A 27576-nucleotide genomic window follows, 5' to 3' on the forward strand; every position below is an offset into this window, starting at 1 on the left:
CTTTCCTTTTTCACTTTATTGCTGGAGATAATGTACCACAGAGTGACTCAGGCTTTCTGCTGGTAATAATTTTTCTTACTGTTGGGGAAAAACAGTTTTAAATTATGCCACATATCAATGGCCTCATCAAAAACAAGCTAAAAAATGCTAATAGCCTCAATCCATGAGTATCCAGAAGGCATAAAGCTTTTGTAGAATAAATATATAATTTAATGAAAATATTGAAAGGAAGTAGGTTTCCATGAAATTAATCTTTCAGAATGTTATTTTTAATAGATTAATTCATTGCTTTACCCAGAGGTATCTTTCTTTCTAGTCCTTTTCCAGACATAGAGCCTTATTTTACGTTATAAACAGGACAGCATTTGCATCAGGTTCTGCTCATACTCAGTAGCAGTGAATTGCTGTAAAGCATGAACTTGACCTCCCTAATTCTTTGTCTTAAAGTGCACCTGAAAAGTTTTCACTGAACAGAGGGTTCTTTTGTTGTATTTAGTTTTGTGAGTCTAAAGGAAAAGCTTTAAAGTTTGCTAGTAACTCAATTGTGAAAAATTGGAGGTGGTTCTTTACAAAACTGGTATCAGTTCTCTCTGAGGTATAATAAATCTCCTAATGTATAATGTAGCTAGGTTTCATATTCCTTTTTCTGGGCAAGCAACTTGCATCATACATCAATGTAGACGCTCTAGAGTAGGAGGTATTTACTTGCTTTGTTTCCATGTAGAGAGGCTGAATTCAATAGCACTTGAAAAGCGCTCTGAAGTCCTCCACTGGAAGGATCTCTTTCATTTGCTTCCAGTAGTTCCCACAATGAGCTAATAGTTATAGAAACTTATTTGTCTTCCAAATTAACAGGCATTGAACAATCCACTTCTTTCAATAAATGAAAATGTCAGGCATGTGAAAGAAAAACCAGCCATCCATTTCTGTAAAACATTAACTTCTTTATCCGGGATCTCTTTTTATTGCGGTAATTGTTAGGATCAGCAATTAATCTACTCAACTTTTCCAGACGAAGAGGCACGTTGCAGTGCTCACATCGTGCTGCAGCCTCCCAGCGCTCTCAGCAGCTTCGGTGCCACTTACACTTTGCCAGACAGCGGCAAAACTGATTTACCAATTTTTTTTAATTACATCTGTTTAGAAGTTTTATTGGTGACTAAGCCGTCAATTCTCATGGCAGTGAGGAGGAAAAGTGTAGTAAACGTTTCAGGGAAAAACAAACAAACAAACATCTTCACGAGACTCTTGAGATGAGCTCTGCTCCCTCCTTGGACCCTGAGGAACCTAATTTCCCAGCTGAACAGGGGCTTATCAGAGGCTGGTAGAGAAAATCCACGTTTAGAGAATCAGAGCACCGTGCTGGGGCTGATGGCCTCGCCCTTCCCTATGTTGCCTGCCAAGGAGAAGGTGAAAATGTGCTTTCCACCCTGTTAATCAGTGTTAAAATACTCAACGACTTCTCCAGTCCTAGCCTTCCCAAAACAAGTTCAATTAACACATCTTAGAACTGAGCTTTGGAGACTTATTTTAGTGTTAAATCCATTGTATTAGAAGTAATTTCTTGAGTAAGTCGTTTTCCCTCTACCATTGCCTTTGTTTTCCTGTCTGAGTACAGAAAGGAATGAGATTTTCTTTGACGTAAAATGTTCCTAAGTCTAGGCATGAGATATACTGTGGTAGATACATTAAATGTCTGGGTTTTTAACACAGAAAAAGTGTTTATGTAACACAGAGCTTTTTAATAGCTTAACAAATCCAATACCTGACGGGACTGTGACCATGCATGAAAAGTTTCAACTTGTACACGGAGAAAAAGATAAATAAAGCTGACTGCAAATGGAAGCTCTTTCCCATCCTAACTATACAGTATTATCATCAATCACTAAAGCCTTTTTTCTGTATAATTTTTTTTTCATACCCGTTTGCTCAGGGATATTGTAATTTCAGCATTTATAGCCTTACTTTGTTGTTGTTGTTGCCTGTTAGGATATTGCAGCAGTGACAGCAGGGAGTGAATAAAGCAGGTATAACCGTGTTACTTCTTAATACTCATATAATATATTCTTTCAGGGAAGTGATGAAAACCACATAATTTAAGTTATTTATAATGTGGCTTGACAAAAATTTGGAAAAGAGGTGACAATATAGTACAAAAAGAGTTTTTCTTTTCTGTTGCTGCATTTGAACCATCCATTGTTTTATCTTTTTGCAATTCAGAGGCCAGTTTGGGAAGAAATGTGACTTTTATTTTGTGCAAAGCAGTGGGGTGTGTATATATATACCTCTGTGTATTATTTTTTTAATATATATAGATAGGTATATCCATAATGTAAATGTATAAGTTATCCACTACTGTGATGCTCTGGCACATGATATTTCACGCTGGCATTTACTACCAGTCCTCAAATAATTTTTATGTATTTTTTTGGTAAAGGGCTCGTGTTCATCTCCAAGTTTGACAGAACACACAAATTCATTAGTGCGGAGGTCAGGTGTGCAAAAACCTTGAAATTTCAAAATGAGTTCCTGACCTGCCTTCTGGAACGGTTAGAAACAAGATATTTTGAGTAGATGTTTATTTCCCCACTTTTGCTTTAAGCTAGAAAGTCATCAATTATTTTGTAAGTCAGGGATGAATTTCTGGTGTCATTTTGTCCAGTTTTCTCTTTTGTGATTGTGATTAAAAAGCCTTCTACTCTTGTGTTATTTCCTATTATTTGAATGCAATAACTTTCTACTTTTTGATACCTGAAAATAAGTAGATCATGATTATAAAAATCATGCCTCTGAAAATAGAGCAGAGCTGGTTAAATACCAGATGAAAATTGCCCTGTTAGTGTAATAAGTCTGAAAAATACTTTCCCATCTGGGTAGAGTCCTGTGCTAAAGTTCTGTTAGCCCTTTTCGCAGGGAAGAGAAATCTTGTTGTGCAGAATGAAACTGAAATTGTCACAGGGAAAAAATGCAGTTGCTCTTTGCACCTTTTCGGCAGCAGAAACAAGAAAATCGGGGAGTAACAGAAACAAATGTCTCTTGGTGTTGGAGCAATTTTTAGCACTGATGGTGTACAAGGGGAGACTCCTGTGGTCTGTGAGAGCAAAAGCTAGCATGATGATGATAAGAGTTTGTAACAAATAGCAAAAAGCCACCAGAACTGTTGTGTTCATATTTCTCTGTCAGATGGAGCGTCTGCTACACGCATTTCCTGGAGCAGCAGCTTTGTAAATGCACCGAATCGTGATTTGAATCTCTCGTCCCTGTCTCTCCAGGGAAATGATTGAAGGATGTGCAGAGGAACAATGCAAATAATCTTTTCCTCAGGAAAAAGTAGCTTAATTCAAGCCAATATTGAACACCAGATAAAATAAGATTTAGACTGTTATCATATATAGAGGCATTTGAGGTAGTACTCTGTATATCTGTGGCAATTTAGTCTCAAAATAGTGTTTATTAACCGCAATATGTTTGATTTGAAAAATTAAGCATTATAAAGAGATGCTTTACCTTGGATGATAATGTCGAGCTTGATAAATGCCAAAACAGTAGATGGAAAGGCAAATCCATTGGAACAGGCAGGGCAAGGCAGGGGAGTGAGCAGGCAGGAGGACACCGACAGAGGAGACCTATGGTCAGACAAAAATTGTCTCTTTCTTTGGGAAAAAAACTCAGACAGAAAAGTAATGTAGATTTAAAGTTCTGGATGAAAGTACTACTGTCTCCCTTTGGATCTGTAAAGTAAAATTAACATCTATTTTTCCCTTGACTATAGAGGTCAGTTGTAGACCTTTACTCAGATGGTGGAGTTTGATAGACATAATGGAAATCTAAAGCTTAAGTACATGAGAAGAGTGTGTATGATTGTCACAATATATAAATTGAGTTTTTTGTTCAGTAATTTGTTTGGTTTAGTTTTTCTTAAAACAACCTTTCTTCTTCTACCAGATGAGGCACCTACATGCCCATAAGTGCTGCAGAACTATTGTACTTTTTTCTGATTTTAGTGAGTTTTATTTGCCCTTAGGATTACAATAGAGTAGGCACACTTGAATTAAAACAATATTATCATAGTAGGATAAATGAAGTGTTAGTATGGCTATAAAGGTTATTTTGTGGTAATGCACTTTTCCTAGAACATGATAACAGACCCACAATTTAAGTATTAAATTCACTCTAGATCAAGAGGAAATACTAAAATAACATTTTAAAATGTTTCAATTGTTACCTCATTTGCTACTGAAATGCAGGTGGTTTGAGGGATACAGCATAGATTTGCAAATCCATTGGAACAGTTTAGGATAAGTTTGCGAATAACTTATTGTAGTGAGATAAGTAGAGCGAAAATACCGAAGTATGCGAAGTTACCTTGGTTTGTCCAAAGTACGATGACTTGGAGAGCAACCATAGGGATTCATGTAGGATCTCCTCCAGAAACGTATACCAGAGCATTATTTAGATATTGCTTTTTATTTCTTTTTTAAAAAAATCATTTTGTTTTATTGGGGGGGGGCCCAGTTTAACAAACATTATAAAGGTCTGACCAGGCCTAGGTCATGTCCATCTGAAGCGTATCATGAGCAAATAGTAATGAAATCTATCCTCACTATGTGAACTTTGAAAAAAAGAAAAAGTAGCAGTTGCTTATATTTAAGAGTGGATATTACTTCTGTCTCAGCTCAGAAAGTGTTTCTTTCAGATGATATGTAATAGCTTTTTCTTTTCTTCTGTATATTTTTATAAACTTGGTTTAAACATTTGATTTCTAATCCACTGAAAATCAGTAGCATCTATTCTTTTTTGTTGAAAGCTAGCTTGTTAATTTGATAAAGAGTCTGTCAGCATTTCTTTTGCATATTTAATTCCTTTATGTGCCTTAAAAAACTACTACTACACTGTGTATCATTCAACCATTTGTGGCTTGAAACATTGCCTAAATGCTAGCTTATCTTTCCCCATTTTCAGGCCGTAGCTTTTTGTGTCTGACAACTCAAGTCTTGCAGCAATAACAGCGAGTTCCTGCTATGCTTAGAAAACCACCACCAATTTGAAAATATCATCTGCTCCCATTTTATTGTACAATGGATAGGTCTGCCTTGGAGGGTTGCAATGTTGTGTTTGACTCGATAGCTCTTTTTTAAACATGAGGTTTTCATATAAATTCCAAAATGGTTTTGCCTTTCACGGCTGATCACATTTTGGAAAAGTCAAAGTGGAAGGTTTCTGGCTGAGTTCCACATGTAGAAGAGCCTTCAAAAAGTCCTTTCTGTATGTGTTCATTGTACTAATATTAAGCCAAAGTTTTTAGAGACTTGAGTGCTTGGAAGTATTATCTCTGTTCTGTCACCAGTCTTATCTGTTAAATCCCAATGAGTGTGAAAAACGAGAAAAATCTGGGTTTGCTCAGCTGACTCAACAGTGTGTTGAGAATGGCCAGATTGCTGGAGAAGATGATTCTCTTGGAAACCTCAACAGCCCGGCCTCCTCATCTGTAGGCACACAGAGCTCAGCTGAGTGTGTAAATAAAAATAAATAATGCAGTGAAAAAATATGCAGAGTGTTTTGCTGAAATGTTTCAGTTTTGGATCTGCCATAACTAAATTAAATATTCTGTTGGAATTCATGCAGACAAGGGGTCAGGTTTAAGATGTTTGTAATTTCAGGCTTTCCTTCTACGACACCTTTTGTACTTTTATATCCTATCATGATACCTTTTTTTCTGCAAAGAAAGTCCTTTTAATTCCCTCTCCTTTCCTGCTTTGAAGAGAACATTTGCTTCTCCATTTATCTGAGGTAATGAGAACAGAGGAGCTCTGGATTCTTCAACTCAGTCTAATTGGGCTTCTTTTAGTATATAGAATATCCTTTATTTGCACAGGACTTTCATTTCTTTGTGCAGTCACTCCATCTCCAGCACTCAATATCTTACATGCTCTTTTAATTTAAAAAAAAAAAAGGGGTGGGGGGGGCCAAGCAATTGTCATCCAAATGACTATGGTTGCTCATCTCTGTTCCAGGCTGATTCACGGAGGGCAGCTGCTAAATGGCTTGGCGGGGCCAACTGTGATGAATGCGGCACCATTTCTTTCCACAACGTGGTTTTCTCCCGATGAACGTGCCACAGCAACAGCCATTGCGTCGCTGCTCAGTTACCTGGGCGCTGCTGGCGCCTTCCTAGTGGGACCTCTCGTAGTGCCATCTCCTAACACAACATCTCACCTCCCGCTGGCATCACAGAGCAACACAGAGCACATCAAGGACCGCATTGAGGCTGTGCTGTATGCAGGTGTGGCTTAAAAATATATATATATGTATAATTCTTTTAAAAAGAAAAAAAATTATACTAAATTTACATACTTTCGTGTGTGTGTTTGGTACTTGTGAACCACTACCCTCTAGTGGCTGGTCGGCACAGAAAACAGCTGCTGACATGGAAAGTAATGAAGTGGTAAAATGTTGTACCATCAGAAGGGTTAATGTTTTTTTTTCCCTTTTGTGTAGGAAAGATTTTAAAATGACCTTTTGCACAGATTGATTCCAAATGAAGTGTTTCAGTTGTTTGTATCAGCTGATCTTAGGAGAGCCTGTGCTTTCCCTGGGCTTCCAAACTGGTTTTTGCATCTTGAATTTTCATTAAAAAAAAAAAAAAGGTGTCCATGACAGGTTGGGGTTTGTTTTCTGTTGTTTCTGTAAGGATGGAAGTCCAGTAGTCTTTCAGAGTGAAATTCTTTCCTGCGTTCAATCAGCCTCAATTTATGACTTGCATATGCCTTTCAAATGTGATTAGATCATTAGTATTTAAGAATGTAACACTGAAATTGAAACCCACTAGATTTTGTTTTTAACTAAAACCACATAATTGCTATGTGGTGAGCATTTTCAATGAAGCTTAGTGGAAAAAAACACTGATATAAAATTCATCTGATATAACTTAGATTTCATGTCCTCATTCTTTTTCATGCAGTGACTTCTGTGGCTCTTTGTGTCACTTATTAAAATTATCAGCAAGCTTTAGAGAAAAAGTTGGTTAAGTGTCTTAGAAGTCTACAGTCTGATTCTTAGTGACCATAAATTGACATAGCACTGAGAGCAGCTGAACTTTACAGTGTCATGGCGGTTGCACATTCGGTTGTGTTTTTCTCCCCTTAAAACTGAAGCCTCTGAAATTCAGCCAGGAGTTAGCCCTAAGTGTTCCAGAAGTCTTAAATTATATATAGTGTGTAGTTTATAGGCAGGTTTATGGAACTGAGTGAGCTGTTTGTGATCATTGATTCCTGGACATTATTTTTATGGAAATTTTGTCAAGTTAATGCTCCTGTTGGGTGAGGACCACTTTACTGTTCATCTTAAAGAAAGTGTGGTAGAAGTTGGATCACTATTTCAGGAAGTATTTTTAAGTAATCTACTTTTTACTGCATTCAAATGGTTTGGAACAACAAGGAAATTTGGGGTTGGTCAAGGCATTTTTCAGAAGTGTTATGTTAGGCTCTGAAAATCTTATGGCAGATGAAAACAGCCAGTGTGAAAGGAGAAATGAAGGCAAGTCAGCTTTTGTCCAGAGGAGAGATACATAAGGGAAGGAAAAAAACAGCAATAAGAGCAGCTCTCCCTCTGCAGATTTTCCATGGAGGGAGAAGAATTCATCTGCCTAAAGGAAGTACAGTTTTGTGCCTAAAACCACTGTTTTGGGTGTGGTAGCATGAGAAATGTAGCTTTCAGCAGCCCATGAGATTCACTTGCTCATCTGTTCTCTTCTGGGAGGTTTTCCTAAGTATTTTCTTCAGAAACTGTGATCGATCTTCCTGGCCACCAAGGTTCTGAGCTCTGTCTTGCCTGCCCTGTGTCTCAGCACAGCTCTTGCTGCCTTTCTGAGCCAGCACCGGTTTGGGATCATCCTGTAGATCTGTTTGGGATTGGTCCCAGCGTAAGATGATCCTACAGCAGCTCTTCAGCTTCCATCTGTAGTTTTTACTTAATATTTCAAAGTGCTTTGAACAGCGATGAGTTTCATTGCACACCTGCAGTTGTAGTTGTGTTGTATGGGGTGCATTCTTTCAGGAGCTACAACCCATTTTGTTCTTCAGACAATGAAAAGGAGCTGGTTCCTGAACCTTGCTGGCCTGCGTTGAATCACGGTGATGGTGGCAAAATGTCCAACTGGTTTTAAATTGGTAGGAACTGTCAAAGAGGAGGTTGCTTAGAATCCCTCCTGGGGTTTGTCCTGTCTCACCTCAGCCCTGTTTCCCTGGATGTAGAAGCTGGGTCCCTGCCTCGGGGTAGTTGTACAGCTCTGTTCTCCTGTGGACCAAAACATAACCGATAGGAGTGCTAGGGTATCGTTTGTCCCCTTAATCAGCTGAGCAGAGAATGAAGCTCAAATGAAGCTCAAATTGGCTTCACGGGTTACTAGTAAAGGTGTTACAGAATGTGGCAGAACAAGGAGTTGGATCCAGGTGTCCCACTTCCCCACTCCTTTAGCAAGTTCTCAGGCTTGGTATGACATCTCCTTTCAGATGCTGTGGGAAAGCCAGTTCTATGGGATAAGCACTCTGCTAACTCCTAAAGGAGTTGTGTTTGTGGTGGAGCTTGTTGTTTTTGTGTGAGGTAGCTTTAGATAAGCAGCCTCCAAAAGTCAGGTGATGACTTTTAAAAGACGGCAATGATGTGAATTGCTAACTTGGGATCAGTAGCATGCCAAGAGTGTGCTAATTTTCCAAGGACTTAACCTCAAACATGATTACGAAGCAATTGCTTATAAACCCATTCTGAAATTGCTCAGTTAACTCCACTCTCTTCTGTGTTTTAATAAATTGCTGTTCCTTTATCTCAAACATGGACTAAGAGCTCAGCTGAATTACCACAGCCTCTTTCTGTGTCATCTGTGTCTCTGCACATTTGGGTTCACAGCTGAAATAGTACAGATATAGCAAATTGGGATTGAATTGTATTACCTGAACCGCATAAGGAAGCTTGAATTATTGTGCACTGCAGCCAGAGCTTTTAGCCATGTGCTTTCCTAAATATCAATGTGAAATCATTCTTTTTATTTTTATTTTTTTTTTAAGTGTGTATGTGTAAAATGCCCTCATTGCCTCTTTACATTTTGGGACAAGATGGGGAGGAGGGTTTCTGGGTTTGGGTAGGTTTTTGTACTATGAGTAGCCTATCAGAAGGAAAAATACTTTGTATCGAGGAGGCTTGTGCCTCTAAAACCCAGTTTTTTCTGTTTGGGGCTTACCTGGGCATGAGGGTGCATGCTTCCTAGGTAAAGATGCAGGTATCTTTCCACATTGATGTCCACAGGTCACTGTGGCATGGTATTCAGATTGCTTTACTGAGGCATTCCAGATTCACTCCTCAGCAAGAGATATACAGAACTGTCTTTCTGCACACTAATTCATGCTCACTTGCCCAATTCCAAGTACTTTGCTGCATCCATTGCACTGTTGAAAAGCTGATATCTCCTGTGGAAGAGCTCCTCTTTTGTGGCTTTAGCTCCCTCTGTCTCAATATTGACCTGTTTCTTACCTTTTCTCTTTTACTTACTTTTACTCCCTACTTAAAATCTATAACTTGTCCTGGGAATGTATTTATATAGTCTGGTAAAGTAAATGCCGATGGAGATAAAGGTTTGGGTTTCCTACTTGGGGAGGAATGCAGCATGTAAGAAGTCAGATGTATTTGGCAGCATCTAGACTTTTGATAGAGGTGCAAGTGTGATACACAAAGCTAGGATGGCATGAAAGACTTATACTTTTCAATAGAGGCAGCTGCTTTAGTTTCCAAAGTGAATTCCGCTCTTTTATGCATGAGGGCCATGCTTGCGAGGCAAATTTGTTAGCCTGGAAAGTATAACACTGGGAAACATTAAAGAGTTGCAAGAAGGTACTACAAGGACTGCATGCTAAATGTAATAATTAAAAAACAAAAAAGTGTTGCTATACTGCTCCTACTGCAGCAATTTGACTAGCAGGAATCTTGAGGAGACCTGTGGAAGAGGCCCCAGATAGGCACCTGCTATAAAATATTACCGTGATTTAAAAAAAGTTATGAACATGTCTTACATTCTTTAGAGAAAGACCTAGCTTTCCCCTTACAGCACTGCAGTATAATGAAGTATAATTAAGTGAAATAATAAGCACCTTGGATAAAGCCTATTATGGGTTTTTGTGGTCACATTCTTGTTGGCTATGCCTGTCTGCAGTCTGAAATCTCCCTGTAATACGTGATTAAAGTGTGTGTATGCATGTACATATGTATACTTGTAAACCTGTATGTAGGCCTAGATGCAGGAGAAGGGAATAAACGGCTTTTGGCAAGCCTTGCATCCCTGTCCAGTATCATCCTGCAGTGATAGAGCATCTCATCCCTTTCTTAGATCTGGGACGATCAGTTACAGCTGGTTCTTTATTCTATGCTCATGGTCTCAAAAACAATGTATACGAAGATAGGAATGAATCTGTTTTCTGCAGAACAGAGGAGATACAGTGAGAAGGTCTAGTTGAAGTGCCCTTAACGCTTGAACAAGCAATTAAACCCCAGCAAGAAAGAGACACTACATAATTCAAAATGGATCCTTTAGTATTTGATCATGAAGAATGGTATTGTCACATTCCCAGTATGCCTTCAAAAGAAACTTAGTGTAGACATTTTTTTCCATATACCAAACGGGAGCATTCATTTCCTTCCCCATCTTCAGCTGATCCTTTTAGACTCCAAGTGTTATTTACTTTTCAGTTTCCTGAATTTATTTTCTTCTGGTTTAGCAGAAGAGCTGGCAAAGTGCCATGTTCATCTTGATTTATTAAAAAAGAGAAGAAAAAAGAAAATGAACGTAATCGAGTATCCAGCTCTGCTGGAATTTATTTGTGGTGTCAGTGAGCACTTCTTTGTTATAAGATCACAGGTTCTTTTAAGATAACACACTTCAGCTATACATTTTTCTCTCCAGCAGCAAAGAATCTTGTTTTCAAAGGGGATAGGAGAAATATTGGGATTGGGGACTGTGGAGAACATGATATACATTGTAAAAGGCCTGTAAAACAAATTAATTAGACTGACTGTGGGTAGAGTTGTTTATCCTCAGAATGTCAGATCAGGGGGCTTACTTAGTATTTTCTGTGAAGTGCTCATCGCTTTGCAGATCCAGGTCCAAATTTCTGCTGTGAAATTTTTCAAAGATCTAGAATACCTGCTGCTGAACAAGAGGAACATCTGCAAACAGCTGCATGCTTTCATTTTTCTCCCTATTACCAATGCTCTTTCTATTCCTGAGCCATGGCTACTACTACACTTTTCTCTTTATATTCTGTTGCCATGTAATACTGTTTGTGTCAGAGGTGCTGCCTTGCTTGACCTTTTGTTTGCCTTCATAGAATAGTTTGTGTTGGAAGCGACCTTAAAGCTCATCTAGTTCCAACCCCCCTGCCATGAGGAGGGACACCTTCCTCTAGACCAGGTCACTCAAAGCCCCATCCAACGTGACTTTGAACGCTTCCAGGGATGGGGCATCCGCAGCTTCTCTGGGCAGCCTGTTCCAGTGCCTCACCACCCTCATGGCGAAGAATTTCTTCCTTATATCTAATCTAAATCTCCCTTCTTTCAGTACAAAGCCATTACCCCTTGTCCTGTCACTACATGCCCTTGTAAAAAGTCCCTCTCCAGCTTTCTCGTAGGTCCCCTTTAGGTACTGGGAGGCTGCTGTAAGGTCTCCCTGGAACCTTCTCTTCTCCACATTGAACAATCCCAACTTTCTCAGTCTGTGTCACAGGAGAGGAGCTCCAGCCCTCTGATCATCCTGTGCGCCAAGTCATTGTCTTTCCATGCCCTGGGGCTTCCCCAGTCCCATCTGTTTAAAGTCTCTAGCACGCTGTTACCTGAACTGCGTTACTTCCATCACAAGGAAAGATGGCCAGATTTTCACAATGCAGTTCTCTTTAAAGAGAAAAAACAGAAGCTTTCAGTTTGCTGCACTGAGTTCCCATGTGTGAGCCCATTGCTCTGCAGCTCCTTTCACTGGATGGACTGCCAGTATTTCTCCATCTCATTGATTCTCCATCTCAAATTGAAATCTTGCTTGGGGAGGAAAAAATAAATTCTTCTTTAAGTTATGGAGTTCTGTTGTTGAGATCAGTAAAGCACTCGTGGTGGGATTTATGTATCAGAGGCGGGCTGATAACAATGCTGTGCTGAAACAAGGCTTTCAATGCTAACATCTGTTCTCGGTTTTGTTCTCCTTTGCCCTCTTGTTTAGAATTTGGAATGGTTTCCCTGATATTTTCCGCAGCGCTGGCCTACTTCCCCTCACGACCTCCATTCCCGCCCAGCGTGGCTGCGGCGAGTCAGCGGCTCAGCTACAGGAGGAGCTTCTGCAGGCTCTTAAGGTAGGTCCTCACTGGGTTTCCACTTCAAAGCAGATCAGCACCTAAATAAATAACACCAAGTGTGCTTTAATCTTCTCATTTAACAAACAAGTTGGTTTGTAGTGCTTTTAAGCAAAATCAAATTAAATATTAATGCTGAGACATAAAAGGATGCTAACTGCTAAAAAGCAGACATTGAATTTTAAATCGTTGGGTGTATCTCAAGCCTTCACACCAGAGTCCTTCAGAACTAACACTGCTTTAGTCATCCTGTTAGCGTGGCTTTTCTTATGCAATGCTTCTGTTACATCAGGTTGTACAAGAGTGTTCACAGTGTGTGTACTGCTAGGTGTAAGATAACAGTTAACAACACTGGGCGTAGCTAATAAGCTGCTTATTAGCTTCCATGCTTATTTTATTGGAATGAATTTGGGGTTTGCTTATCAAAGGAGTATCCAGCTGCTTTCAATCAGCCATGGGAGCAATGAATGGACTAGCTGAGACTATTATGCAATCTATTAAATCACATTAATTGTATGTTAAAATATGAAGTGGAGAAAGGAGAAGTGTCTCCAGATGGGTTTATGGACAGGTTCAAAGGTGAGTTTCCTTTAGATCTTTGTATTTAAAAAAAAAAATACATATATAAAGAAAGTGACATCTCCAGCTTTGCAACTTCCCCCACTTGAGTTCTTTTGGTAAGACACAGTCCCGTCCCCCTCAGTGTTTGTAGCTTGTCTGTGGAAGGGGAATCTGGTCTCAGAGGAACAGCTGAAGTGACTCTAGCATTAATGGTGAATAATTGTGAAGGGCTGTGCCCTGTACATGATGCTGCACAGATGAACTTTCTGGGACAAAGAAGAACTGCTCCTATCATGCGGTTACTCTTGCTGTAATTGTTTCTTGGTGATGTAGTGATAGGAGCTGGATCTGCGTACAAAGGGCTGCTTGAAACGTGATAATTGTGGAGCTTTAGGCATTTGGTTATTACAGACCTATTGTGAGCTGTACTTTCTAAAAGTGTATTTAGAGCCAGCAAAAACAACTCATCCCTTGTTGTCAATGGGGTTTTTTTCTGTTGTTTTTGGAGACATTTATTGCAGTTATATAGTTGAGTTGCAGTAAATAGTTGGCAAGATGCTTAATCCTGTGTGCTCATCCTGGAGCAGGCTGGCTGTTGGGAGGTGTGAATACAGGTGGCTGGTTAGTCGGCAAAGTGACCTGTTCAGGATACTAAAAAATCGCAACTCCCATAAGGACTCTTGACACATGCAATAATGTTGTTACACACCCAAGCTGGTGTGTGGTGAGCCCCTGCCTGAGGGCTGTATTGTAAAAATGTTGCTGTCGAACAGAAATCCAAACAGCAACTGGCTCCGCAGGTGAAATACAAAATTTCTGTTGACAGTACTTCATTTGGGAGCTTTATAACCATCAGATTGCTTGTTCAAAGTGTTGTAAACAGTGAACCTGAGATACTGGTAAGGTCAGGAGGTAAACAGCAAAGCTGTCTTACTATCAAGCATCAATGAAAGTTAAGAAAACAAACTGGACACTTAAATAATAAGTATAGTTTATAGTGTCTCCAAGAACCAAGAGGTTTTTTAAAATGCAGTTAGGTAGATCATTATATCTCCCTTCCCTCTGGCCTTTATGCATTCTTCCATGCAAGCCCGTATCAAAGGCACTTCTTCATTCCTCTGTGCATGAAACAATCAACAGTTCATCATTAAACCCACTTATCTTGAGGAGCCTTTCAGCAACAATCCATCAAGCAAGGGGGCTTTATGAAAGAAAATGGTATCTGCCGTGCTTCAAGAGAGATCCATCATCTGGTTCGTTAGGCTTCTAAGATCTGTTGCCTGCCTAATCTAGACTTCATAATTCTTGGCACAGAGAGTCTTTCTTTTGACTTAATGGTGTAGACTGAAGGTAATCAGCTGACGAGCACCAGGAAATCATGATTACCCCTTCATTGCAGGCTTAAGCTCTGGTATGAGAACTGTGTGTAAGGCATTTAGGATGTGTGTGAGCTGACGGGCTGACCCGACTCGGCACCAAAAAACACTAATGAGAATTGAGATGTTCTTCATTTCCCTCTTCTCTCCCCCAGGCTGAAGTTTTATTACTTCAAAATAAAGCCGCACAGCATAACTTTACCATTGAAGTCATTGACCTTTTTCCTTGGATGCCAAGGGGATCTATTGCATCCTTGCAGCTCCCACACTCCTTCGTGCCTTTGGGTCCTTGAGCAGTCGTCTTCATGAGCTGCTTCTTGCAGAGTCACATTATAAATATCTTCTTAGGGTCAACCATTCCCTGTAGGCTGTTTTTTTTCGACTTGCTTAGAAACCTGGTTCTTCCTTCTGATTCGGAGGATTCCTGCTTCTGACAGATTGTAACGATTAGCTGATCTCTGGTTATCTCCTGATAGCAACTCTCTCAGCCTGCCGTGGGAGATGGCAGATTAGTCATGGTTTGGGAGCTAAGCCCAAATCTTTTAACAGTCTATCACTCACTGTGACATGTGCAGTTTGAATTTCCGTTAGAAAAAGTATGGTGCCCGTTCTCAGTTTCTTGGGTGAAGCAAATGTGGCTTTTAATTTTCATTCCTATTTCAGAATATGCCACAAATTCTGAGACAAGTAAATAGTTGGTAATTCTTTAAATCTGCGTTAAGAAAACATGTAGTGATTTTTTAAGTAATTAGATGCTTTTAGCTGGTTATGTGCCTTTTATATTTTCAAGGGACTATGTAAGCAATTTTGAAATTTTGTAATAGGGTATTTGTGCATCATTATTTCTTTAATGAAACTTCAATATGACATCACCATCCAGCGATGGAAGCTGCTCAAAATGTGCCTGATGTTAACAGACGCTGTCAAAGTCATTCTGAACCATGACGCCTGACTTTGACGGGGCTCCCCTCTGAACCAGCCTGTCTCATGGATTTTGGTGGCACTTTGTAGCTTTCTGAAAAATCAGAAGAAAAAGCCAATTTGTATTCCAGCAGAATGGTTTACCAGAGACTGATGCTGATGTCCTGTCATAAGGGCTGATATGATGGAAAACAGTGTGGGTTTTTCTATTTCCAGTGGAGCAACTGCAAAATTGCAAAAACAAATACAAGTGACTGGAGCAATGAAAAGCGGAGCCGCTACTTGAGATGTATGTTTCAAATAGCTTTAGCACTTAATGTAGCCAATGCTAGTTATTGCTGGACAAGGGGACAGAGTGGCATCTGATGATCGGTGCTGTTTTGTCACTGCCATGCAACTTTCTCTTGGTCACTTTATTCTGGAGCAGCCTCTGTCACTGCAGGATGTCGTGACATGGCTGGTTCTCTAGTACTGGGACTAGAAGTTGGACATGGCACAGAGCAGCTGTCCCATGTGGGATCCCACCAAAAGTAGCTCTTTAGTGAAGGTGAGGGTCAGAGAGCCAAAGATTTTGAATATCAAGCAAGTGTTATTCTGGAAGAGTGCATTCAGACTTGTTCCCTTTTGCAGTCTGTGACATGGCAACATAATGTCCATGCAAAAAGGGCATGTCCATAAAAACCACCCTTTTTATTTTATTCTCCAGAAGCTGAATTAGCTTTTACATTAATAATATCAAATAGCAGCAGAAAGCTTGCCTTAAGATGCCAAGTTGATATAAGATAGACTAGGATAAGAGTATGATAATATTAAAGTAGGAAAAAATGTCAGGAAGACAGCAAATGCTTTAGCATTCAGAGAAATACAAGCAGTGTGTGCAAGAGCTGAAAGTTTGGAAGTTGTTTTTCTTTGCATTAAAAAATAAATCTGACATGGAAGATATTGAAAGAGAAGGATATGTTCATGTGATAGAAATGTGTTATTCAAGAAGAGGATGTGTGAAAAAGAACAGTGCAAAAAAACACTGGCTGGTGTGCTGTGCATGGATTTTCTAGGGGAGTACAACAGTGAAAGCTGCAAACCTCTGAGTGTTTTGGAGAGTATTTGAAGCTCTTTCCCTACCTCTTGGCTTTCATGACTATGTGCTATCAAATTGCTGCTACATGCCAAAGAACTGGCACTGATCCGGATCAATTTTTTATAAATTGTTTGGGAATGGGGGGGAGCCACGTTTTGTGGTTATGCAGATATCCTGTGGGGTAGCCTTGGAATCACAATGAAATCTCTTAACTTTAAAATATTGGTGTTGCAGAGTCCAAAGTGTATTTTCTGGTTTTATTCCCAAATCGAAAGATTTTCAAGGAAAAGTTGGATGTCTCTTAGCAAAGATTTCGCATTTGGTTTTGGTTTTGGTGGGTGAGTGGGAGAAATTGGTAGTGGTATTTGTCTGCCAACTCCTGTTTAGCTGTGTACAATGGAGATGACGATACAGCTTTGACTGCTTCGTCTTCACTGAATACTAAAGGTTGAATAATTTTAATTGGGAGGGAAAAACAAATGCATTAACTATTTTGAGCAGAATATTATACTTGTGTCTGTTTTTTGACAGTTCAAACTATCAAAATTTCCCACTCTTGCAACCATACCCATCTCATTCCCAGAGCTCACCCCTCCTTTCACCAAAATGAAGAGAACTGAACCAATTTTGGTGTTGTTTTTTTGTTTGTTTTGTTTATAAAAGTACAGTTCAAAAAATAGGAATGTCTGATTTTATTATTGTTCCTAAGATGCATTTAGGCGAAGTAGGTTGCCCATGCAAATGCAGAAGAATTGCTTGTGGAAATGATAAACATATGAGCCCAGCACGTTACAAAAATCTTTGAACTATGTGGAGACACCAACTTTTTTATTATCCCAGTGCTAAGGCAGTAACATCTCGGCCACTAGAATTTCGGTGACATGGCCAAATGCCTGTCTTGGTTTTCCTTGCTCAGTTCTCCTTCAGATCTGTGCTATTTTTCTCAATGGGCAAAATACAAATTCTAGGGTGTCATTAACTCTAGTAGCTAATCTTAGTGGAATTTTAGTATATAAGCTGCAGCTAATTGCATATGTTTTGTCTTCAACAGCAATTTCCGATTCTTGATGATTGCTTTAGCCTACGCTATACCATTGGGTGTTTTCTCTGGCTGGTCTGGTGTTCTGGATTTGATATTAACGCCAGTTCATGTAAGCCAAGTAAGTATCTCCTGGCTGATAATCAGCAGCTGCTTCGTAAGTGGCATGTTTTTATTTTGTACAAGCACACAATTTTATCAGGTTTTTATAATATTAGTACATACAGAGTGCTTTTCTCCTGAAATTTTAAACAAAATAATCTGTAGCTTTGGCATCCCAAACTGCCACGATTCTCACTGCTGCCTTTCCACCAACGATGCGTATTCTCAGAACGGTACACACTTTTCAACAAGAAGGAAGAGGCAGGTAAACAAACAGGAGTATTGTTGGCTGCTGCACCTCTAGTAAAAGAAAATAATATTTACTGGGTGGAAAAGATGAAGTGGGGAGAAGAGGATTCTAAGCTTTTGATACAGAGTATTATTAATATAAAAATCCGGAGGACATGACTCAGATTCTATAAAGAGAGGTCACATTCAGGGCATGGGCTACTTAGCCATACTTTCTTGTAGTGAATTTATTTCCTTTTGAATATCCTAGAAAAATTCATGCACTTCAAATTGGTGTCAGGAGCTGTTGGCAGCAGTTTGCAGATCCTGCACACCTTTTTTTTTTTTTTTGAAAGGAACATCTTATCATCTTATTTTCTCGACTTTAACACATTTCTATATGTTTTGTTGTTGTTTTTTTCTTGTCAGGTAGATGCAGGCTGGATTGGATTTTGGTCTATAGTTGGAGGTTGTGTTGTTGGCATAGCAATGGCAAGGTAGGAATAATTACATGTCCTTTTCCATTTCCTTAACTGTGATTGTCATTTAGCTGATCTTCTTAATAACATAACTTGTTTTCTCTCGTCTTGTAGATACTTGATATGGAAAAAGCATAGTTCTGGGGTTATGATGTGTTTCTTTTAAAGCAATGATTATTCCATATATTCCATGCTAGTGGTCACTGGGGGTTGAGAATTTCACATGTGTGTGGCTCAATTCAGCAAGTTAGTCCTGACCAGAGCTTCCTGTATGCTGCTTTTAAACACAGTTCTTGTGAATTCAACTGGCTGGTAGCAGAGAGAATCCATTGTAGCACATTTGGAAAGCATTGAGAAAATTAGTGTCTGTCTCCTTCCATCAACACTTTTGGACATATTGATTCCCAAAGGAATATTTGGAATGTAGCACAGGCAGCCTGCCCACAATAATGTTATATTCCTCCACAGACAGATTAGCCTGGGCCCATTTTGGCCAGATTTCTGGATTCCAATATAGCCTATTTTAAGTTACTCTGCCATGGGCAGTACCTACACATTTTATATAACCAGACACAGCTCTCTCTGGTCATCATGAATGCTGATGATAAGGGGACCAGGAAAGCAAGGAATGCCCATCCAAAAGGATGCTGCTTTCTTTTCATTGAGGTTCCCTTTAAAAAAAAAAATAGGTGAAGGAAGGAGAAGGTCTTTTAGGAGGCACTCGAGCAGTGAGTTTATAAAATTTATTAAAACCAGTTGCATGTTCCCCTTGCATTGGGACATCTAAGTGCCATCCTGGGTTCTCTGTGTCCAACTCTTCAGACTCCAGCTCTGCAACAAGCTTAGCGCAAGTGCTGGGGTCTGTCATCGTTGCGGTCACTGTGGGACTGTGGACCCAGAGAGGCGTCTTTTTAGGACAGAAACTGCAGCTCTCTTTTATTTCACTTGCTCTGCATCATCAGAGTACACGATGCATTAAGAGATGTGAGGTTTCTCATCCTGACGTTTTGCAGGCTGCTTAGCAACTGCGGCAGAGGGAGAGGAGAAAACTCCTGACCTAGGGAAAAGGAACAAACACTTCCCTCCCTCTGCTCCAGATGCAGGCCGAAGGACTTAATCTGTTGAAACAAAGTTTACACCCTGGTTTCCTCTAAAAAGAGTTGCTTTTGATTAGCTAAGCTCAGAAATGAGGTTTTCTCTTCAAGAGAAATAGGTGTTTAAAACCAGCTACTGTAAATGAGAGGGATGCTGTAGCAGGTTGCATGCTGAAGCAGGTAGTCTACCAGTCTGATCTTTTCCATCATGAGTTAATCTCTGATATATTTGCAACATTGCAATAGTAGGGGGGCACCCTTAGCAGCTCGCTTAACTTTGTTAGGAGAGAATCTGCTGACTCAATGCCAACACGCAAATCTCAACCTTTATGGTAGATGAATTTATTTAGTGTGATGCCTAGGTTCAGTTTCAGGAAATGCTGACAGGCTCTTTAACTGCTTCAAAATGGATTTAAAACCTTGTTGAATACCAGTATTTTGTAGCATTCGGAGCCTTGCTTTTGAGTAAATTAAAAAAATACCAACAGTCCATCTCCAAATATGTCTTTCTAACTTGGGCAATGCTCAGTTCAAACGGGAGGGTTTGCATACAGAAAGGGAGGGAGGAGGTGATTTGTCACTCCTGATGGATGACTCTCCCTCCTAGGCCTATTCAGCATTTATCTGTGTAGGGATGAATCAATGACGAGTCTGACTGTAATCTGCTGAAAGTTGTAATTAGGAAAATTAAGTAATGATTCTTGTCAAAGCTGACAAGTTGATGTATTTCAGTGTCAGAACTGTGATTTGCCAAGCAAGCAACTCTCTCCCTTAACCATCTCTCAAGAAGCTGTTTGTTTTTGGTTTGGTTTTCTTACTGGTATTTTTTTCTGCTAATTTATCAAAGCAAAATAGGTGCAATTTAGGAATTTGCTCCTTCAGTTTTTGTCAATGCAGATTCTACCATTTAGAACTGTAACAACCTGAGCCTTGCTCTGGACCATTTGGTCCTGCACATCAGAGTACGTGTTAAATCATCTATATTTAAAGTAATGCTCAGTTTGGAAATTTGTTTCTCTATCTCATTTTCAAAATGGTGCAAGTTTTCCTCAGCACAATACATAAATCCTCCTGCTGTCCACCCACTGATATCCCAATCACTATGAACTTATGTATGTTTAGCTAATTTGTGTGATGCATTTTTATAATTGAAAAGCCTAGGCTATTTTGGGCAGCTGGCAGGTGCTGTACCCTTTGCTGACAGCTTTCAAATGGTACTGGTTTGAGGAAAAGCAGTGTCAAAGAGCAGCATTTCATATCATTGCATGGAAACATAAATCCATTCCCTTTTCTCAGATTTTTTTTTTTTTTGCCACATTTGCTAATGATCATAGATATTTCTGAGGTTTTGTCCTCCACAGCTCCATTTTTCTTCCTGCTTTTAACCTGCAGCATAGTCAAAATGTTGAAACTTTATGACATGGTGATAATTTCCTTAGCAACAGCCAGTGTTGTCAGCAACACGGGTTGGTGATTTTAACTGTAGGATCCAGCCTGGGGCTGGATTTGCGGGGCTGCAGGAGGCTGCGAGCAGCAGTAGGCTCAGAGGTCCGTGTCTGGGTAGGTGTACACCTTCTCTCCCAGTGTGCCTGCTTTTTTAGCAGCTGCAGACATCCCTTTGCATGCTAGATGATGAAGAAGGATTTAGACAGAATGGAGGGTTTTGAAAGCAGATACTGGGGTCAGAGGATAAAAATGATTTCTCTCATTTTTTTGATTGAAACAAGTATTCTGAAGAGTTGACTAGATATACAGTTTTCTTTATTCTCCTGTAACCAGACAAGAAGTGGTAGTCCCTCGATTACCAAGTTCAGGCTAGTTTGCTGTGTTATTTTTCCCCATTATTTCTGTTGCTGGCTGAAATCAGTAGCTGGATAACCCTTTAAGTTTCTATTTGACCCTTCTGGAGTCCTGTGATATCGAAGAACTCCTTGGAGTGCACTGCTACAACTGACACCCAAACCAGGGTCTTTGTGTCAAAGAGAGTTGCAGCTGCTCAATAAAGGTAGATATTTGCACCACTTAACTATCTTGGATGATTTAGTTGTGGATCATCCTCCCATCCCCACGTATCCCTGGTGGTAGGAGAGAGATGGGAGACCCCCTAGAGGTCCCTTCCTCTCTGAATGCTGGTATTTCTCACACTGTTCCATTAGATGGAATATACATAACTGCTCTTGCCTGTAAGGAGAGGGATAGTGATGTTTGCCAGCAAGCAAAGTGGAGACTCTCTGTGGAAGGAGCGAAAAGTTTGTATTTTGAGATGCTTCTGAGAAGCTTTTAAAATTGCTGATTTTGACCCCAGTGATCCCAAAGAATAATTAAAGAAACTGGCAAACCACTGAAAAGAGGTGATCCTGATTGCTAGATGTGGATTGTCAGAAAAAAAAACAACAGTAGCAGCTAACCTCTGACTGTTAGAGATTAATGCATAAGCCACTTGAACACTGCAGTCATAAACTTTTAAGATTATATGCAGCATTGGTCTTCCTCTACTGCTTATTGAGTTACTTGCTGCTAAATTCAATGTGGAATTGAAGTACAGGGAGAATCCAAATAAGAGGAAAGAAGTGGGGGTTTTATTTATTTTTTTTATTGGATTACTTGTACATCTCCTATGGTGTATGTGTAGAGCGAGGCTTCCTAGTTCTTAAAATGTCGGTAGCATTATCTGTTTCATCAAGTAAGCTGTGTGGTATCTGCCTGTAAGGTGATGTTTGTAAGGGGAGAGAAGGCAGTTTGCTGAACAGATGGGACAGATTTCGTCATGGACCAGCCTAGATGGATCGTGCTGCCTAATCGAGGTAGTAGGCTATGAGGGCAGAAGACATTCTTTAGACATACATACCTAACCCATCTGGCCTAAAATCACGTCATCGAAGCAGGAAATTATAGAAAATTACTAGTAGATAAATGACACTGCCTTTTCTAATACATCTTTTTTAGTAGCTGTGCTGAAATCCCTTTTGAAAAGAGCAGTTGCACTGGTAATTGTGCCATGTGAGCACTGCCCAAAGCATTGTGTCTCCTTGAAAGAAAAAAAAATAAAAAAAGATGAAAAAGCAATTGTACCATCAGGTGCTATAAAGACCGTATTTCCCTCTGTGTAACAGCCAGAGTGCCCAAGGGCTGGTGGGGCTGTCCTCCCCCAGCCCCACCGTGGGGCTTGAGGAGAGGAGGGGCACTGAGCTCTTGCTTTCTGAAACGTTTCAACCCAAACCAGCCACCAGCAGTGACCCCCCGTGCAGAATTCCTCCTTTGCCTAAGCCACCCAGAGCTCCATTGCCAAGGCATCCAAGGGTTCAGAACCTGTTCCCTGTCATCTTCTGTCTAGGGATTCTGGTGTTCCGCGTTCTGTCATTTCCCACAGGAATGAATCTTGACACTTAACTGTGTCCTGAATGAAATGCAGCAGCCTCCTCACATGCTAATTGAGCAGCGTGTCTGCCAAGGGAGACTGGCAAACGCTGACAAAACAGCGATGTAAGTAGTGGTGTGATGGTGTGTCCAACAAATGCAGAAGGAAAAAACAACCCTTCCTGTATACCAAGTGTTTTCAATTGATGCCTTGAGAATTGTTCTGGTTTGGTTGCTATTTTCTGACAGCTAAAAATTCTATGCCTCTTCAGCTTGACAGCTGGAAATATCAGCCCGCTATAAAAACACCTTTTTCCTATCTCTTAAAATGAGAAATGGTTTTTAAATTGTTTTTATAGTCTCCAAAAAGTTTAATAGGATATACTGAATTAATTGTCAAGCATCACATTTAAATAATATGAAAATCAGCATTTGTACTGTTCTGATCTGTGTTTTTATTTTAGGTTTGCAGATTTTATCAGGGGCATGCTAAAGTTTATACTGCTGCTGCTTTTATCTGGAGCAACATTAGCATCGACCTGGTTCACTCTCACCTGTCTAACTACTGTCACTCATCTGCCTTTAACCACAGGTAAATTCCTATGATTTATAATTGCTATTGCAGGCAAATATTTGCAGTCCTAAGTCAACTACCTTATATCCTGGTTTGGTATCTTTAGTAATGCAGTAGTTTATCAAGACAGAAAAAAAAGGTTTAGAAAACCTCTTGAATCTGAAATGTCTTTACCAGCTTTGAATAACTTCATAAGAAGATTAAAAACTACAAAACCCAATATTAAGAACACAGAATATACATTTGAAATTGATTTGGGGACTGAATGATTTTCTGATTTGAGTGTTTTGAAATAGGAGAGGCAAGAAATAAACCAAGAAAAATCAGATGAATGGGAGTAGTGTTGCGTATAAGAAACAGTGACCTGTCTCAGAATTTAAGGCTTGAAGCTTACATTAATTATTGGAAAGACGTGGTGCAGTTCAAGCCAAAGTGACCTGTAGTGTTTTCAGCCGTCAAAATCTGTCCCTGTGCTGTGCTCTCCTCTTTATTGCACCTGCATGCAGGTTCAGGGAACTCTTCCAGCCCAAACTTAACTCAGTCTGTGTCTTCAAAAGATGAGAAGAAGCTGTTGACATGAGTGGGGGAAACACTCCACACTCAGGGATCTGCTGAAGCTGCCAGCAAGCTCTACCATTAGCTGAAAATTAGCACCGCTTAGTTCTTAAAAATCTGCCCTTCACCCTGCTATCTGCACCAGAGGACTGACCCACCCGTGATACCAAGACCTTCAACAGAGTAATGAGTTACAGTAAAAATAAGCCATCAAGGCTTTAAAAAATATTTTCATTAAAGAATTCTGTAAATCCATCTTAAATACAGAACCATCTTTGTTATAAGCAAGTTTGTGCATTATAGGAGAAATGAAAATTGTTTTTTTTCCCTGTTCTTAATAAACAGTTTGGTGTGGAGAGTAGTATATAAAATACTGGTTTACTCAAATTAACTTTGAGTTTCAGTAAGTGCCCTTGGTGCATTGCATATGCCACAACTATAAACTAAAGTGGGTACAGCAAATTGAAATACATGATCAGTTCAGGAGGAACACCATCTGGATGGATAGGTCAGATTTGTGATTTATCTTGAAATTTCAACTTAAAAAAATCTGCTTAAAGAAAATTTAATCAACAAACAAATCAAATTTCGTGGTGGCTATTGTCATACCAAATGACTACACTTTCCTTTTCCATCAAATCTGAAATAAATGCAACAAAAACTTATTTCTTGTGCTTGCCTTCTTCATCACTGCAAGCCTGCAGTAATGTAAATTTTTACAGTAACTCTATCCTCTGAATTAATGCAACAAGCCAAACACATAAATGTCCCTTCAAGTCTATGCATAAGAATGAAGTGGTGAGGTTTCACAAGGTGAAAGTCATTATATATGCACTCACCAGTGATCCAAAACAAAACTGATGGAGCTCTGTGTCTGACTTTATTTTATGTTTTCTAAAGAACTCAGCGTGCAACATGGATTCTAGACGAATCCTTACTTGTTTATAGCATGTGGGTTTTTGGGAAAGGTGATCTACTGTCAGGACAGAAAAGTACCTAAGGTATTTGGGGTTTGATATAAAGTATCCTAAACCAATATCCTTTGATAAAAATCTAGGGGTTGGGTTGTTCTTTTCATACAGTTATCATTTCTTTTAAAATGGATGATTCCTTAGATTCAGTTGTAAATTATATTTTGGAGTTTTCTATCTGTGCTGTTCTTATATATGTCACTGTAAATGTTGGACTCTGTTTTATAAAACACAAGCTTGTTTTGGATAGAAATGCCAGCAATATGATGCATTCCTCAAAAAAAGCAATCTAAAGCATCAGGGCCTAATGTGCTGCTACCAAATAAGATCTCTTTTTTCTTCTGTGTCATAATGTTTAAATTTCATCGGTAGGCGGAGGGGGCTTCATATCAGCCTTTTCTCATTAAAAGTTCATATAGATAGATGTAATGTGCCTGTTCAATTTAGAAACTTGTGCACAGAAAAGCAGTGCTATATCTTTATGAAATATGCTCGTATGGATGAAAACACACAAGCTATTTAAGCTAATTTATAGGACTTCATGCTAGATTATTCCTCAATGTAATGATGCAATATGATGATAACCTCTGCATTCCACAGTAATTGGGAGAAACGGTACATTTGAATTGATTTGGATGAACTTTTTTTTTATTCTTTTAATTAAAAGTTTGAGATATAGAGTATATTAGAGTATAAATGTATGAGGTCAGATGCAGGCCACGGGCTGGCAGCTTCGGTAAAGTGATTTGAGGTGGCTGGTTAAGGTGGAAATCACTGCATGCTCAGTGCTGACAGTGGACCTCCAGGTATGGACCTCCAGGTAGTTGCCCTCTGTGTGTTTTTTGTAGAGCTGGAAGATGTGTGGAACAAATGCAGCCATCATTGTGGTTTTGTTTGGGGTTGGTTTGTTTGTTTTTGTAGTAGAGGTCCATGGAACGCTTTGTATCTTGGAGCTACTTTGCAGGCATCACTGAATAGCTGCTGCAAAGCAGAGGTTGTTGTGTTATTGTGGCCAATGGGGTTTGATGTTGCCAAAAGGTGAGGACAGTCCTCAACTTGTTCCTCTCCTGTGGCAAAGAGCTCAAATGTTAGGCTTGTCAGTGCTACGGAGCCAGTGTTGGATCTCAGTCCACACTTTCAACAATACTCAGCTGCTGAGGCAGAGCACTTAGGGTTGTGGAAACTTGTGGGGTTGTACATTTGATCTTGCAAGGAGATTTTCCCTTCCAACCATCTAGCTCCCATGCCATGAGGGGCCTCCCCCTCCTCTCTTGCCCTGCCTCTGGCATTGTTCTCTTGAACCCTACAAAACCATAAGCATTGCCATCTTCAGCAATACCTGGAAACTACTGAAATATCCACATGACCTGATGGGCTGCTGGACAGAACAGTCGTTTTGATGAGGTAGGAGAATACCTCATGGGAGTCTTGGTACTGGCTCGGTGTTAAGGCAGGCTTCACCCTAGAGATGAAGGCTGGTTAGAGAACCTTGTCAACCTCTTCATCTCACCTGCCAGCTTCTTGATCCATGAATCAAGTTTGCATCCGTAGACAGACCTTGCCAGTCGTTTCTCCAGGTCCAAAACTAGTATTTTGCTTTAGCATGTGGACATTGTATGGCATATGTGCTCCTTCTTCTCTTCTGAAATGCTCTGCCTGGCTCCCACCTGGTCTCCAGAGTGAGCAGTCAGGTGGGTGCGTATGCATGGAAGCAAGCTTTTGAAATGCTAAAAAGATGAGAGTTTGGGCAGTTATTCACCCCAAAGGGAAGGGAAGAAAGTCTCTAAAGGTTTGTTTATAAAATAGAAACAAACCACCCTCCGTCTTTTAATCAGAATTCTTTGGAGTGAGATCTGGTTTAAATATTGGGGGAGGAACTGTATTTGAAAAAATGGTCATGGCAAAATGTTTTTTCCTGCACGTGTTAGTATAATACTCTCCTAATTCCTTGTAAATAGGCACAACATCATTTAAAGATATTTCCTACAAAATGTAATTACTTAAAATGGAGACATTTAATGCAGATATTAAAAATCAATGACTGCTTTGTGTTTTCTTTAAATGATGCTGTTTAGCATTGTTTGTCTTGTGTAATGCCTACATTGCTCTTTCATTATCATAATATGCTCCATTTTAACTCCTGCCAAGACAAGTTTTCTGTCGTTTGCTGACTTCTTAATGTATCTCCAAAAGATTTTATAAAAAGTATATTCAGAGTCATGTGTATGAACTATAACTGCCAGTGTGGGGAAAAAAAAGAAAGCAAGGCAAAATAATGATACAGTGCCATCACAGCTACTATATCATCTGTCTAAAACACCTCTCATCAGCTAATCACAGCTCTGAAAATCCATTGATTCTGGAATCGTTTTATATTTTAAGCAAGCTTGAATTTTCTTTTAAGAAATTTTAATTTTAATGTGTATTATTTGCATTTTCCAGCGAGTTTCAAAGACGATTTTATGTACACATCAGGCGTTAGAATAGTTTTCTTCATTGAATTCCCAATGCAGCTGCTGATCTGTTTCTCTGTGCCAAGTCCATTGTTAGTTTGCTTTGTACTGAACTTCATTATGTGAATTTATGTACAATGGGATACTTTGACCCAAAATAATTGTGCAAGGCATCGTAATGCCAGTTTCAGTATCTTTCCACTTTGTATTGCTGGTAGTATCCCTGGATACAAATACTAGCATTTTCCAAAAATTAATATGCAATGCTGGTTGCTCACAGCTCAGATTCGAATGTTTTCAGCTTAGCATATCAAGAATATTCTCATATTTATCAGCATATTCAGCAAAACGTTGCTTTAAAAAATCTTTTCTAGTGCTGCGCGGCAGATACTCTGAATATGGTGGCAA

The 27576-nt window shown here is 39.6% G+C and overlaps 1 protein-coding gene across 1 annotated transcript in view; it reads left to right on the forward strand.

Annotated features, from left to right (window-relative positions):
- Positions 1-27576, forward strand: part of SLC49A4 (solute carrier family 49 member 4) — a 64556-nt gene that overhangs the window by 25999 nt on the left and 10981 nt on the right. The window contains exons 3-7 of the mRNA XM_080347115.1: positions 6015-6283; positions 12251-12380; positions 17368-17476; positions 18115-18182; positions 23080-23207. Coding sequence (XP_080203241.1) covers positions 6015-6283; positions 12251-12380; positions 17368-17476; positions 18115-18182; positions 23080-23207 — 704 coding nt within the window. The remainder of the gene's footprint in view (positions 1-6014; positions 6284-12250; positions 12381-17367; positions 17477-18114; positions 18183-23079; positions 23208-27576) is intronic.

Source organism: Nesoenas mayeri (assembly GCF_963082525.1).
Source record: "Nesoenas mayeri genome assembly, chromosome: 6".
Lineage (NCBI taxonomy): Eukaryota > Metazoa > Chordata > Aves > Columbiformes > Columbidae > Nesoenas > Nesoenas mayeri.